At 29.4% G+C, this 16,497-nt stretch overlaps 1 protein-coding gene across 5 annotated transcripts; it reads right to left on the reverse strand.

Moving 5' to 3' along the window:
- Positions 1-1,423: 1,423 nt before the first annotated feature.
- LOC111697231 (glutamate receptor ionotropic, kainate 2) lies at positions 1,424-11,614 on the reverse strand. 5 transcript variants are annotated; one of them, XM_023467149.1, is made up of 22 exons: positions 11,267-11,613; positions 10,967-11,067; positions 10,542-10,607; positions 10,421-10,485; positions 10,250-10,328; positions 10,137-10,195; positions 9,987-10,043; positions 9,819-9,933; positions 9,402-9,524; positions 9,191-9,295; positions 8,986-9,084; positions 8,794-8,873; positions 7,107-7,205; positions 7,004-7,047; positions 6,729-6,796; positions 6,521-6,550; positions 5,533-5,604; positions 5,089-5,137; positions 4,563-4,665; positions 3,593-3,655; positions 3,207-3,261; positions 1,425-1,947 (listed from the first exon to the last, which is right to left on the reverse strand). In XM_023467149.1, exons 1-22 carry the CDS (start codon positions 11,391-11,393, stop codon positions 1,846-1,848), a joined length of 1,761 nt encoding a protein of 586 aa, XP_023322917.1. In that variant the 5' UTR covers positions 11,394-11,613; the 3' UTR covers positions 1,425-1,845. The 5 variants fall into 5 exon arrangements, with proteins under 5 accessions (XP_023322921.1, XP_023322917.1, XP_023322918.1 ...); XM_023467150.1 differs by lacking the exon at positions 9,987-10,043 and having other exon boundaries at positions 11,267-11,614; XM_023467151.1 differs by lacking the exon at positions 5,533-5,604 and having other exon boundaries at positions 11,267-11,614.
- Positions 11,615-16,497: the final 4,883 nt, after the last annotated feature.

Here is a 16,497-nt window from a genome sequence, read left to right on the forward strand (position 1 = left end):
AGTATGTATCTTATATGTATATGTAGTACACAGGGCCAGGGGACTTTCTTGAGTTCAATCTGCCCCCCCCCCCCTGGCGCAAATTATGAATCATGTGTCTGAATATTTATTTTTGGTTTAGATAGCTCACACTGATTCAAATTCAAATTTCACTTAAACCATTTATATATAAAAGAAAGAAAAGGGAATTCTTATAAATAAAAAATATTTTGAAAGTTGTTGTTCAACAGAAGACGACATTTAGTATAGTTGTTGAAAAAGTTAGCTTTCTATGCCTATATTCCCTGTTAAGTGTTAGTAGACTATAGCCCTAAAGTAGTAAGTTTCATGTAAGGACTAAGGGCCATTGCTTAAGAGGTTTACACAAATAAATACTTTATGTGTAAAGTGGCTTAGGGTGTTTCAAAATAAAACATTTTTTAGATATAGATGCCCCCATTTAGATCCTGGTTCATTTTGGTCCATAACTGAGTCTAAAAATATATATATTTTTTTGAATATCGGGAAAAGGTCGGAATCGTTGGACTCGTCGGGCTATGCGTTTGAAAATTTATTGAATAAACTGAACGAGGTTGCGTGATTTTTTCATGAATTTTTGTGGTTTTATAACATTATCATCTCTCTTAAACTCTGATAGAAATAGTAAAAAATTATAAATTTTTCACTGACAATCATTGGTGAATCGTTGATAGATCAAAAACTCTTAAATATATCATCATTGAGAATTAACAATAGATCAATCTCATAACTGGTAGATCAATTAATCTTTAATAGATCAGCATTGTGAATCAACAATAGATCAATCATATCCTTGATAGATCAATTAATCTTAAATATATCATAATTGTGAATCGACAATAGATCAATCTCATCCTTGATAGATCAATTAATCTTTAATAGATCTAACATTGTGAATCATCAATAGATCAATCTTATCCTTGATAGATCAATTAATCTTTAATAGATCCAACATTGTGAATCATCAATAGATCAATCTTATCCTTGATAGATCAATTAATCTTCAATAGATCCAACATTGAGAATTAACAATAGATCAATCTCATCCTTGATAGATCAATTAATCTTCAATGGATCAGCATTGTGAATCAAGATTAATCTCATAACTGGTAGATCAATTAATCTTTAATAGATCTAACATGGAGAATTAACAATAGATCAATCTTATCCTTGTTAGATCAATTAATCTTTAATAGATCAGCATTGTGAATCAACAATAGATCATTCACATCCTTGATAGATCAATTAATCTTCAATAGATCAGCATTTTGAATAAACTTTATGAATAAAGATTGTCCATTTCACTTCTGAGGCTACTAGTGAAACTATCTGCTTTGTATCAACATTAAATGCACTTTAAATATTGATTAAATGTCGTCTTCCTATTCTACAGTTTTCTGGTTTTCATTGTATACAGTACATAATGCCAACCTTCGCTCAAAATATTTGTTTGTTCGTGTATTAAATATTGCTTGTCCTCTTCCTATTCTAAATGTCTATATTTATGCTCTAACAATATGTTCATGCCTTGAAAAAAAAGATTTACTATTTCTCCTTTTTACTTCGTGTCATACTTTTGGCAAAATCCAAAATTTTTACAAAATCCAGCTGATGTGCAAAAACGTGTAAAAAATCTGGCAAATTATTTAAAATTTTACTTTTTTGAGAAACAGTTTACGATTTCAAATATCCATCCATCCTTACTTTTTGTTTTTTTGCAGGTTTTATTTGTGTTTAAATCAGCAACATTATGTATTCTCCATCATAACATCAATACAGTTAATCAAACTTAAATAACAATTATACAGAGCTTTATGAACAGGGAGTTTAGATAAACGGTTGAACAGCAAACAGGATAAATTCAACAATGAAGATAAAACAGGAAAGAACAACACCAACTCCTACTACCAGAAACAGGAAAACTGTGCTCTGGAAAAAAAAGTTTATAAAAATCTAAATTAGTTGAATTTGAATCTAAAATAATTAAGGTAACTTTTTGTTACAAACATTTTTACATAAGGGGAATTATAATTTTAAAGAGGAGGGGGGGATTTAACAAATTTTACTCTTTTTCAATTTCAGACGTTAACTCTATTCTAATTATAAACTTGTTGTTTGTCAGTCTGTTTGTTTGTCCGATCATAACTCAGGAACTATTGGACCGAATTGCCTCAAAATTTTGATTGGGAAACTCCGGAGATCCACGGGAATGAGTTTAGCTTGGTATTGAGATTCTTAATTGAGTGGGACGACTTTAATAGTGAAAATTATTTTCCCGGTAAAAGCGTTCTAGTGCGGGTAAACGGCGGGAGTAACTTGTAGTTATTTTGGCAGCGCTTGGTTCCCAAGATAGTATCAAATATTATTGTTGTAAAAGCGGATGTTTACTTGCATGTTTTTTCTCCTCTTTAGAATACTTTTCCCCCTCTTTAGAATACTTTTCCCCTCTTTAGAATACTTTCCCCCCTCTTTAAAAATACTTTTACCCCTCTTACTTTCCCCCCTCTTTAGAATACTTTTCCCCCTCTTTAGAATACTTTTCCCCCTCTTTAGAATACTTTTCCCCCTCTTTAGAATACTTTTCCCCCTCTTTAGAATACTTTTCCCCCTCTTTAGAATATTAGAATACTTTTCCCCCTCTTTAGAATACTTTTCTCATCTTTAGAATACTTTTCCCCTCTTTAGAATACTTTTCTCCTCTTTAGAATACTTTTCCCCTCTTTAGAATACTTTTCCCCCTCTTTAGAATACTTTTCCCCTCTTTAGAATACTTTTCTCCTCTTTAGAATACTTTTCCCCTCTTTAGAATACTTTTCCCCCTAATATTTTTCGCTAAAAACTAATTTATTTTCCACAATTTAGCTGGGTTTGAAACTAACAGTTTGTTTCTCTGTGCAAACATTTTTATATAGTTGGAATTATTTATAATTTTGAGGAGGAAACATGTTACATTAATATGAATTTAACAATTATAAACAAATGTTATACTGTATACTATGGAATAAGATGGCAACTATCAGACCCAAGTTATTATTTTTAAATGCCCCAGGACTGAGCATAAAGCAGTGTACACAGACCAATTTAAAAGTATTAAGTTTATAACCACACCTTAATACATTTTAGGCTGCCTAAATGTCGTCTTCCTATTCCATAGCTCTATGGTTCCCGCTTTAAATCAAATATATTACCTGAATACCCAGGATCAGATTGGAATTGTTACATGTCGCAGTTCCTTGATTTCCGCTATAGAAACAATTAAAAACTTAATAATAATCAAAAATCAAAATGTAAGCATCAATGATCACTCAACCTAGTGCTGGGCAAGTTCTTTATGGAAACCGTTCTTTCCACCTTCGTTAACGAGGGACTTTAGCTGCAGTTCCGTTTGTTTTTTACTTAATTTGTACCGTTACAACTTTTTTTTACTTTTGAAATTTATGATTCTACCATTCGTTGCCGTTTAGATCATTAATACTCTTTTATAATAATTTAGAAAATGTTTTTTTTGAACCTTTGGGGTCATAACTCATACTCATAGGACATGATTAGTATTAATAAAAGTGTTCTAGCTTACCTTTTGCTTTTCTCAATAATAGTGTTAACAACTCCTGTTTCCTGCAGTACACTTAGCTGTTTCCTGTACAGAATAGATTTATTTCTGCTGTACATTTAGCTGTTTCTTGTACAGAATATATTTATTTCTGCAGTACACTTAGCTGTTTCCTGTACAGAATAGATTTATTTCTGCAGTACACTTAGCTGTTTCCTGTACAAAATATATTCGTTTCTGCCGTACACTTAGCTGTTTCCTGTACAGAATAAATTTCTTTCTGCCGTACACTTAGCTGTTTCCTGTACAGAATATTTTTATTTCTGCTGTACACTTAGCTGTTTCTTGCACAGAATTTGAAAACGAACAATTTCCATAATTTGACAAAGGTTTAAATACAAAGAGAATAGAATATATATTAGAGTGGAATTTAAACAATCTCTCGGTATGAATTTTGTCAGTCCCTTTCAGCCAGAAAGGGAGTTCAAAGTGTCAAATCATGTAAATGTTCACAAATTATATGCAGTAGAATACATTAATACAGTTTGTTCCATAGACTATCCATTTCAATTTCGAATTTTTTAAAGCTTTTAAATAAACTTTATAAAATGAATTAGGTGAATAAAAAACATCATTTGATTTATAGTTATAACGGAAAATCATCATTTGTAAAGTGAAAGGCATAGAGTCTATGTGAAATAATCATTGGTCGATTACAAAACCAGCCTATTTCATAATTTGGTTTTCTTTTAACATTTATTTTAGATTTTCTATAAAATGATGTTCCAGGGCCCAAAAGATTATATAGCACAAATATGTGAAGTATACCTGCAGTATGGAAACACTACAACAAAATGGCCGTTTTATACTTTTTCTATTAAATTCCACCCTAATATATATTCTATTCTGTTTGTTTAAAGATTATGATTGTACATTCTCGGAGTTAGATTCAAGTTCATTCCTCATAAAATATAAATTATAAGATGACACTTACTGAAAAAGATGAGTGAACGGGGAATTTTTGCTTAAATAGATTCCAATTTGTGTTGGTAGGACGGGATCTTCAGCTATCCTAGCCACCTCACATGGATACTTATCTACACCAACAAGAATGGTTATTTCGAAAAACATCGTAAAACAACTATTTCTAAAAATTTCATGGGATCTAAATCCCATACTAATAAAGCTCTTCGCTCATACATATAGACATGTTTGTATATTTGTGTGTATATATATCTGTTTGCTATAGCTGGCTAAACGGCTGGACTGAATTGGTTTAAATTTTCTACGGGAATCCATAGAAAACCAGGCTGGGGGTAACGTATAGCTACCCTTCTTTAAAAATCTGTTGCCAACAAAGAGTATATAAAACAATCTTATTTAGTTCATTTTTATTATATTTTGATCTAGATATATATAAAAAAGTTCACAGCTGCAGAGAACCATGAAGAACACTTTAGATACATTTCATATAAATTATTCTCTGCCGGTATCCCTGGCTACCTCAAAAAAATACTTACCAATAAGATTCAAAGCATCATCACCAAAACCCAAAACTAGATAATTATTCTGAAAATTATAAAGAGTAAATAAAGAAATTATCTTTTTGATAAATAACAATAAAAATATAAAACAAAATTCTGTATAAAACGTCACCAAAATATGGATAGTAAATGTGTGAATAAAAAAATAAAACAAAATTCTGTATAAAACGTCACCAAAATATTGATAGTAAATGTGTGAATAAAAATATAAAACAAAATTTTGTATAAAACATCACCAAAATATTGATAGTAAATGTGTGAATAAAAAGTTGGCCATAGTTTTGTGTGCGATTTTTTAGCGTGATAATTTCTTGCGAAAATTCTCCAAAAAAATGGGCTTCATTACGCAATTCCGCTTAACAAATTGTGTTAAAAGGTAGCAAATTTGCGCGGATTGTGCGAAAATTATTCAAACATTACTCTAATAGCAGTTAGTATAGTTTCTGTTTCTCCTTCACCCCATTTTATTATTCCATACTGATTCCCTGTAACCTGAATTAAAGAAAATTAAGGAAAACTTTCCGTTGCCAAGCAAACTTTTTTCTTGATTTTTCCGTTAGTTACTTAAAACTACCGTTATTAAAAATAGGGATGGATCTTTTTCACTTTTTTTGAAAAACGATCATTTCGTTTTAATGAAGAAAAAACGAAAAACAAAACGGTCGTTTTGAAAGCAATCGTTTTCAAAAAAGTTTGTCGTTTCGTTAACAAAAGTTAATCGTTTTCTAATTTTTGACATTTAAAACATTTAATACAACATTCATAAACTTATCTTCCTGAAAAATATTGAAATCAATTGTCATAAAACTCAGATTTATTATCATAGTCTTTTTTTCAAAAACGATCATTTTAAAAAATTATTGTTGAAAACGATAGCTTTTTGTTCTTAAAAGTTTAAAATGAATGGTTCGTTTTCAAAAACGATCGTTTTTTTTTAAATAACAATCATTTTTAGGAAAAACGAAGACAATTAACAACCCTAACATAGTATGTATAATTTATATCTTTTATGGCATATTTATTCACATGAAAGAAACAATAATAATTTGTTTTTAAAATGTCTTTTTAGTAAGGATTGTTTATCAGGTTGTCAAAACAATGTGTTTTCATTGATAAAAACATTTGTTTATTTTTAAGTAAATTGAACTAAATGGAAGCATTTTTCTGCCTAAATTGTTATTTTCTGTTATTATGTCAATTTGACAGAAATATGAAAAACAATGTTGCTTTTTGATTAAAAATCTATTTGATGTTATTTGTGGGAAAATAGAGATGGTCATTGGTTTTATTTGTTTTCAAAAAATAAAAAAAAATGTTACTTACAATTATATTGTATAGGTAAAATTACTAACTTACTAATAATTTAATTAATTAAAAGACACAATTAAAATTTTGATTTAATTCTTACCTTTTCATCCCACAGCCTTTTAAAGATTGCCTGATATGTATTTGCAATTATTCTTTTTAAACTTTTCTTAAATTTTCTTTGAAAACTTTTTAATCTCCGGACTTCCAGGCTTAGTCGGATTGAGATATATATGTTGATAGCTAGATAAACCTTATTTACAACACAAAAATTTCAAGCTTTGATTATAAATGAAGTTTTGCAAATTTTCCTTTTCTGAAAACTCAAGTTCGGTGACATAGAATGATCCAGCTGGCAAAGATAGCTTTATATCAGTATCTAACAAAAATCTTTAAGTTTTGCAACTTCAAACTTGCTATGAATAAATTAACATAAAGACAAGCAGAGGTATACAATTTCAAATTTAAGTTGATTGTAACTACCCACCAAACAAAACTGGATGAAACAACTAGTTGTTAAAGTGGAATCAAACTTGATAAGACAAATTATAGAAAATCCTAATACACAGATTAAGATTGGGATTACCTAAAATGTCTTCCATTCTTTGGATCGGCAACTTTGCAGTTTTGCTGAAATATTAATAAATGAATTTTGAATTTTTGAAATCAGAAATAAAGCTGCTTATTACCTGGTTAGATAAGATGTAAGTTCTGCTTTGTATGTTTCTACCACAAAGAATCCAAGAATTAGATAGGTTAGCATACATACTCTCCAGGCTTTCTTAAACCTTAAACAAGAACTAGATAGGTCTGCATACATATTCTCCAGGCTTTCTTAAACCTTAAACAAAAGCTAGATGCATACTCTCCAGGCTTTCTTAAACCTTAAACAAGAACTAGATAGGTTATATAGCATGCATACTCACTAGGCTTTCTTAAACCTTTTTTTAAGATCTAGATGTTTATCATCTCCATATCGAGATTATCTCTAGGCTTTCTTAAACCTTAAACAAGAATTAGATAGGTTAGCATACATATTCTCTAGGCTTTCTTAAACCTTAAACAAGAACTAGATAGGTTAGCATACATATTCTCCAGGCTTTCTTAAACCTTAAACAAGAACTAGATAGGTTAGCATACATATTCTCTAGGCTTTCTTAAGCCTTAATCAAGAACTAGATAGGTTAGTATGCATACTCTCCAGGCTGTCTTAAACCTTAAACAAGAACTAGATAGGTTAGCATGCATACTCTCCAGGCTTTCTTAAGCCTTTAACAAGAACTAGATAGGTTAGCATGCATATTCTCCAGGCTTTCTTAAGCCTTAAACAAGAACTAGATAGGTTAGCATACATACTCTCCAGACTTTCTTAAACCTTAAACAAGAACTAGATAGGTTAGCATGCATTTTCTCCAGGCTTTCTTAAGCCTTAAACAAGAATTAGATAAATTAGCATGTATACTCTCTAAGCTTTCTTAAACCTTTAACAAATAAGGTACTGAAAAGTGGGTTATGGATTTGCCTTTGTTAAACTTTTTTAATATCATGCTTGTTCTTCCAAATTTTTAAATTCTTTCAATGTTTTCTAAATAATTACATCAACAGTAAATCATTTAATACAATTTTTTTTTACAAAATTACAGTTTGGTTTGTTTTCAATATCTTTTCTCAAAGTAAATATTTTGCATAATGTCAAGCAGACAATTTTGGCTAACTTATTCGTTGTTATTCAATATTTGAAAACTAGAAAGAAACAAAAGAAATTATCACATCAAAGTCAACAGAAAAACTATTGATTTCCAAATCGTTTAGCAACAAAATGAACTGTTGTTGAAAATATTTCATGAAAAATTTTAGAGAACGAATGGATCCTTTTTTAAAGATAATGGCAAATTTTATTACTTTTTATGGTTTAAATTGTGCGACAGTCATTAACAATTTAGCTTTTGATTGTCAACTTCTGTATTATAAAGAAGCACAACTTAATTGTTGAAGGTGAAGGAAGTTTATGAATATTTGGTTTATATATGCTGTTTGCATAATTAAATATCAAGATCAACTTCATTACTAGATGGGATCAAGGAAACTGAAGTTACTAAAGAACAGTTACTTAATGAGCCTGTAAGTTTGTTATTTTATCTGACCCTTATAAATTGTTTGTTGTGTTGTGATGTCTGCTTAGAAATTCAATTAACCTGGGACCAAATTCAAGGAATTTGAGCTAAGGTGCTGAATTACCTACAGTGGGTTCAAATCATGAATAACAGATTCAAAGTTAAAAATTCATCAGTATTGAACACAAACTGCAATAAGTAGTTCATGAACCTCTCTCTAATTCATAAAATTCTCTCCCTGAGTTCTTTATTACCAATTCACCTTTTCTCAGGAAGCAGAAAGGTCTCTGCAGCTCCTAAAGTTCTTAAAGAGAAACCAACAAGGTCTAGAACTAGGCTCCCCTATTAATTAAATTTATAATAATTAAAGCTCGGAATTATAAAATTTAAAATTTAGTGCTATGAAGAGTTGCTAAATGAAATTAGATAAATGCTTATTGAATTAAATGCCTACCTGTTCTAAAACTGAAGTTTGTTTATATGAGAATATGGCAAGCAACAAGAGAAAGAGGGATAAACCTCCAGCAGAACAGAACACATAAACCCATATCATCTAAAATTAGGCTTAGTTTTATTAATAATTAAATTTTCCAAACTAATATTGGACTTAAGGGACATACAGGATTAAAATATGACCATTGCTCTTGTTACCATCTCACCGGTTTCAGTGGTTTAAAGAATGCCGTAAACTCAAGTTCAGTTCCAGGTTTAGCCATTAAGCACATTGTTGATTGAAGAATCATTTTTCCACCAAAATCTGCTACCTACATATGAATTCAAAACATTTTGAGTATGATTGATTACAAACTTTTAATAAATAAATGCAAAGTTTTAAATGGCCCAAATCTTGGTGCTTTAAAATGCTATTACCTGTTTTCTTGCATAAGTTAAAGAAAGATCAGTAACAGCAACATCTATTTCACCTCTCTCAAGCATTCCAATTAATCCATTGAATTGGGAAACCTTTCCTCTGTTTATTACTCCACCGGGGACCTAATTAAAAAAAATTATACAAGACATGTAGGACCCAGTTCAGACATTTAATCACTGAACTACCTACTCTGTCTGTTCAAATTTGAACCGCTGATTAAATGTTAAAGATTCAGAAATGATTTGAACCTGTGAACTGGCGGTAGGCTGTTAAACGACCGCGCCAATTTGGTTCATATTCTGGCATTTCCTGGCCCCCTTTCTTACATACATGCATATTTTTTTTTTGCACATTTGGGTTTTATATATGGATATATGGATTTCTATCTCTATCAAAATATGTGACCATGCACTTACTTTAGCTCCATAAAATCCATCAATAGATGGAATAGATGAATATGTGAAGTTCATTAGTGTGCTCATTGTGTGAAATATTCCTCCGATTGATCCATCAAACACTTCCCCATCAAACCTAAAAAGTAAAGATTCAATAAATAACAACATTTTTATTATAATTTTTTATACTTGACGTAGGGTGATATTAGATGACCCACAGTCATTCTTATACCATGCAAGTCAACTCTAAAGTTGAAACCCACAATAAAGCAAATCAATTTAGTTTTCATAAAATCAGGTTATTTTCTAATTTTTAATTTAGGTTTAATCAAGGTTTTCCTAGTTTCCACTTGTCCATGAGAAATAGGAATATTGATGGTGATGCTGTTGTACACAGACTGCAAAAAAATTACATATAGATTCTGGATATTTTAGAACCATCTAGTAATCACCTGAATTGTTTTGACTTCAAATACTTCAGAGTTGTTTTTAACCAAGAATTTTTTGTTCTCTTGTCCATCCATTAAAAACCTTAATGCATTGTTATTCAATATAAGTGTAACTGTTTATATTAATTTGTGTTACAGGTCTTGGCTTATTTTGTTAATTATTAAATTACTTACCTTTTAACAAACTGTTCATTGTCTGTTAGAAAAAAAGCATGAGCCTCATTAACCTTCATTTCCACCTCAAATATTAGTTGTTAAATAAAACGAAAAATTTGTTTAAAATTTTTAATAATACCTCAGCAGGAAGTTTGCAGAAAATTATGGCTGAACCATCAAGATTTAATGCCGAAAAATTTTTTATCTAAATTGATAAACACTTAATTAATGTTCTATCATATTCCTGAAAGACAAATTCTAGACAGACAAATTCTAGATGGAGAAATTCTACATGGACAAATTCTAGATGGACAAATATAGACAGACAAATTTAGACAGGACAAATTCCATCAAATGCTATTCTCATTATCTAGAAGTAAAGTGCCAAAATAGGAACCTTGGTCGTAAGTATAGGCTGTACTTTTTACCATTAGCACTGTGAACATGGCTAGGAGGCTCAGGCCCTTGTATTTAGAAAATTCTGGAGTTTTTTTCTTTTAATTCTAAGGGATTTATTTTGACTCCAATAACAGTTAGGTAAGTATAGTTGAATAAAATGCAAACCTTGTTTGGCTTTAAATTCAATTGTGAGAAAGTTGAATAATGGAGAGAAAGTGCTCCAGCAACAAGTTCATCAAGATCATCACAGAGAATTAGGTTTACCACTTTAATAAAAACTTCTAGTTAAAGATACCTGGGAGTGGGATCAAAATTAATGAATTTGAGCTACATTGCTGAACTACCTACTGCTGGTTCAAATTTAAACCACAAGTTAAAAGTTAAAGATTCAGAATGGATTTGGTGATTCAAATTTGAACTAGCAGTAGGCAATTAGTGTCTTAGTGTGTGTGTTTCCATCTTTACCTGATAAAAAGAGCCATGAATGACTTGTATACAGATTATGCACTTGCTCAAGTATTCCAGTAGAGTTCATCCTAGCATCAACATTTGCCCTTATTAGAAGGTTTACCATGATGAACAGCAGTCTCATTTTTTCATCCTACATTCTGAACATTGTTTTGTTTTTGAATTTGACTCTCGACATCTATTAACTTTAAAATTACTTCAACATTTCTAAAGGTTTAATATGCCTAGTCAGCTTAGAACAACTATAAAAGGGTTAAATTAGGGTTAATAGGGTTAAATGAACTTAACAGACAAGCTCATTCATTATGGACCATCAGAGTTTAAAACAAAAGATAAAAATGTACAGCTTAAATGTTGAGTTTCAACTTAAATGCTACTCATGACGAGATAAATAAATGTTGCTGCACTGGCATATTCAAATAACCCTATTTTATGACATGATATATGAGTCTTGTATTAGATTAAATTAAACCCTGAATTCATTATTTTACAGTGTTTTTTTTTTGTTATAACTTAAAACTCACAGTCTTTATTTTTGGACTCTGTTCAGTTAAAAAGTTTTTGTACACTATTTGTTGTTTAATAACTAAAATTTCTTTTAATTTTCAAAATTCTTAGTTCTTTAACAGAATTTTGCCGCTCCTTAATACAACTCTATGATATAGGAAAAATTGTATTGAATAACAAGTGTAGGTTCGCGTACCATGTTACACTAAATGTTTCTTTCTGAATTTAAAACAGAGGACTCACTGTTTGAGAGAGTGAAAGCTTATATTTATTTTGGATTCCTTTACTTTTGAAATATTGTTTTTGTAATATTAAGGCGTTGCAAAAGTACATTAATCATGGACAATAAATTCCCTTTATTAATCAATAAAATTTAAACATTGTATGTTTGGTTGCTTTCAATAAATATGAATTTGGGCTCAAATCTTCTGTTCATATCCAATCAAAATTTTTAAAAAATTGATTATAAATCATTTTTATTTCTGAAAAATGTTTGAAATCCACCAATGAACACAGAAAAATCCAAAAAATGTTTATTATTTATTATTCTACATAGTTCAATATGCAATGTACATATAAGATAGGTTGAAAATAATCAAAAAGATTAAATTACTTACAGAAAGAGGGTTTCATTAATTAAGATAAAATCTGGTACCGCCTCTTAAAACAAACGTAAAAAATAAAAAATAGTAAGAGGGACCCGACACAGCCAGTTCTAGGAAGATTATACTGCAATGTGAATTATATAACCCTATAACCCAAAACTTTTCTATTCTATGATTAAAAATAGATTTTTTAAAATCCTTTCTACTCCACCTCAAACAAATTTACAAAAATCTATTTTTAGGGTATTAAAACACCCTTTTTTATGAAATAAGTTACAATGTAATATTTCATAATCTTAGCATAGTATATATCCTATATCTAAGAATACAGTGAAAGAATTTGTAGAATGTTGCCTTAACACTTATTTAGTGTTAAAAGCTAAAGTTTTGGTATTACAAATAATATCTATTAATTTTTTGGAAAAAGTCTGAAAAATTAAAAAAAGTTTTTTTAACAGCTTTATCTAATTGGGTAGATGCAGAATTGTTTTTAAATTACTTCATTGGCTGAAGTTTAGAAATTGTTATACAGGGTGTCCCACGAAACATGACAGTTGGTAAATAGTTTAAAATGTATTCTTCCATAATTTGTTAAGCTGTTTGATATAAGAGAATAACAAAAATATTATTTGGCAGTCATATAGTTGTAAACATGATTTTAGATTAAAATGTATTTGAGTAAAAGATTTTTTTAACCAAATAAACTGCAAAAAGTCTTTATAAATTAATACAGTATATGGAAGAAGACATTTAAAACTATTCACAAACTGTCATGTTTTGTGGGACACCCTGTAATTGATTCAATAAAGCACACATTGTCCTTGGCAATTAATTATAGAATACAACATCTTAAAAGTTCTTTAAATATATCGGGATAATGTAAAAATGATTAAATGAAACAAATAAATGGCTGAAACCTCTTTCTTTTAATACATAAATCTTAAATACAAACTCTTCTGTCTTATACTGCAAAGTATCTTTCAGAAGTTGACTCAATCTTTGANTCCAAGAGTAGGATAAAATCTTGATTTTACAAATAAAATATTAATATTTCCAAGAGTAGGATAAAATCTTGATTTTACAAATAAAATATTAATATTTCCAAGAGTAGGATAAAATCTTGATTTTACAAATAAAATATTAATATTTCCAAGAGTAGGATAAAATCTTGATTTTACAAATAAAATATTAATATTTCCAAGAGTAGGATAAAATCTTGATTTTACAAATAAAATATTAATATTTCCAAGAGTAGGATAAAATCTTGATTTTACAAATAAAATATTAATATTTCCAAGAGTAGGATAAAATCTTGATTTTACAAATAAAATATTAATATTTCCAAGAGTAGGATAAAATCTTGATTTTACAAATAAAATATTAATATTTCCAAGAGTAGGATAAAATCTTGATTTTACAAATAAAATATTAATATTTCCAAGAGTAGGATAAAATCTTGATTTTACAAATAAAATATTAATATTTCCAAGAGTAGGATAAAATCTTGATTTTACAAATAAAATATTAATATTTCCAAGAGTAGGATAAAATCTTGATTTTACAAATAAAATATTAATATTTCCAAAAGTTGGATAAAATCTTGAGTTTACAAATAAAATACTAATATTTCCAAGTGTAGGATAAAATCTGTGTTTACAAATAAAATATTAATATTTCCAAGAGTAGGATAAAATCAAAGGTTTAACAATAATAATCAATATTTCCAAGAACAGGATTGAACAAGATAGAATAATACCAACTCCTACAACTATAAACAGGAACACAGTACTCTAAACAGAATATTAATCATTATCCGAAAACTGCAAAATTATTGTTAATTAAATAAAAAAGTATGGAAACTTGATTCTGTAAATTTAGATATTGTTAAATTATAAACCAACAAGTCATTGAATTAAAATTGTAAAACCGAACAACTGAACCTTAATAACAAATACATCGGAAGAATTTATCAAATGTCGGCTTGACAATTTTTCAATGAGTTTTATACTACTAGCCTAAGGGCGCTTCGCGCCCATCTTCTAGATTAATTGTGAAAATGTTCTCTTTGTGTACATCGTAAAACAAAACAAAAATAATTCGCGGATTTTCACAAAAAAATTCGTGGATTTTCAAAATTTTCAAAAGTTTTATGAAGATCGAATTTTGATGGAGACAATTATTTAAAATTTCAATCATTCATAAACCTTCCCTGGGGTCCCTAGATGTCCCACAAAAAATTTGGGCCCGATCGGTTCAGCCGTTTTGACGTTTATTGGATACAAACAGACAGACAGACAGACAGACAGACAAGCCAAATTTATATATAGACTATAAATTCAAGGCGCTTCGCGCCCTTCTTTCTAGCCTTAGAGGGCGCTTCGCGCCCATCTTCTAAATTAATTGTGAACATGTTCTCTTTGTGTACATCGTAAAACAAAACAAAAATAATTCGCGGATTTTCACAAAAAATTTCGCGGATTTTCAAAATTTTTAAAAATTTAATGACGATCGAATTTTGATGGAGACAATTATTTAAAATTTCAATCATTCATAAACCTTCCCTGGGGTCCCTAGATGTCCCACAAAAAATTTGGGCCCGATCGGTTCAGCCGTTTTGACGTTTATTGGATACAAACAGACAGACAGACAGACAAGCCAAATTTATATATAGATGTTACGTAAATTTCAATATTTGCGAAAATAAATAAATAGCCATGAATATGCGGGAACAGTTTTAAAATGTTCCATATAATCATTTCAATAAAAAACTAAATATCTTCAACATTCCATTATCAGAAAGTGAAGAATACGACATTTGATGAATTCTTTCGATGTATTCGTTATTAAGGGTTTTACTGTAGGTAAATATAGAGGAACTGAACAAATGCCACAAATGTTAATAATCTCTTAATCTATGCAACATGATGGTGTAAACATTAATATTTGTTCAAACAAATTCATAATTGAAATATTAAGCATAAGCATAAGGTTGTAAAGGAGTTGAGTTTTTGCCACAAACTCTGATTTTCTAATCTCTATATCTTTGTAACCCAATGTTGTAGACCTTAGATATTTCAAACTGTTAATACTTAAAGATTAAATAAGCTAAGTTTGAAATATCAAAGGTTTGCACCATAAGGTTGCAAAGATATTGGGATCAGAAGATTTGAGTTTGTGGCAAGAACTCAATTCCTTTTGTGACAAATCTTCTTTACTAAAAAACTAAGTAGTTACGCAGACATTAGCAACAAGAAGCCGACATCCATTCCATACACTGCAGATTATTCAATCCCTCTAAAGTTCCACAAAGTAATTGCTTTCATAGATTGTATTGAAATGCATTTATGAATTTAAAATGAAAATAGTTTTTCTTAAATAGTAATTCCCTTATCACTACATTTCTGTCAAAATGCTAAGATCTTCAGTTATAGGGATTCACAGTTTAAGCTTTAAAAAGTTTTCTTAAAAATTTGCCTTATTTTCATATATTTCTAGTTGACCTGAATTCCTAGCTTTAGGTCTGAGCTGTTACAAGAAACAGCTCCTTTTACACCACTAAATAATTATAATTAGAATTGTTTTATAAATAATTTTGAAAACATTTATATCAGTTGACCATCAAATTATGAAATAAGAAGGCAACATTTAAATGTTAATATGTGTATAGAATGCTGTTAAAGAGCAACTAACATTTATTTCTTTTTAAATTTAAAATTACAGATCATACAAAAAAATTATATTCAATTATTATTTTTATCTATTTTTTCTCCTTCATTTCTCATTTTCTTCTTTTGTTGACTCTCCCATCTTAAAATTAGGAAAAGAAGAAAATTATTTTACAAAACCCTGCATAGCTAGTCAAAATTGCTTAGTATAATGCTGCATATTTAAATCTCCAATTTTCACCATCATACTTTAAGTTTCATGCTTCTCATAAACATGTTGAGTAAGGGTTTTAGTAGTTTTACACCCAGTGACCCAATCCAAGCTTTAACCCTCATTTAAATAGATGTTCCAGTGTGGGGAAGATCCCTAGGTTTTCTACAGGATGATGCTCTGGAGAGATTGAAGAATCCAGCTGAACAAAATATTTTCACATTTTTCTCAAAATATAAT

This window comes from Eurytemora carolleeae, unplaced genomic scaffold, assembly GCF_000591075.1.
Source record: "Eurytemora carolleeae unplaced genomic scaffold, Eaff_2.0 scaffold222, whole genome shotgun sequence".
NCBI lineage: Eukaryota > Metazoa > Arthropoda > Copepoda > Calanoida > Temoridae > Eurytemora > Eurytemora carolleeae.

Coding starts and splice junctions, on each gene's coding strand:
- LOC111697231 (XM_023467149.1), bottom strand. CDS start 11,393: ATGAGACTGCTGTTCATCATGGTAAACCTTCTAATAAGGGCAAATGTT. Junction 11,068..11,266: donor TTCATGGCTCTTTTTATCAG/GTAAAGATGGAA, acceptor TTTTTATTAAAG/TGGTAAACCTAATTCTCTGT. Junction 10,329..10,420: donor AATGAACAGTTTGTTAAAAG/GTAAGTAATTTA, acceptor CAATGCATTAAG/GTTTTTAATGGATGGACAAG.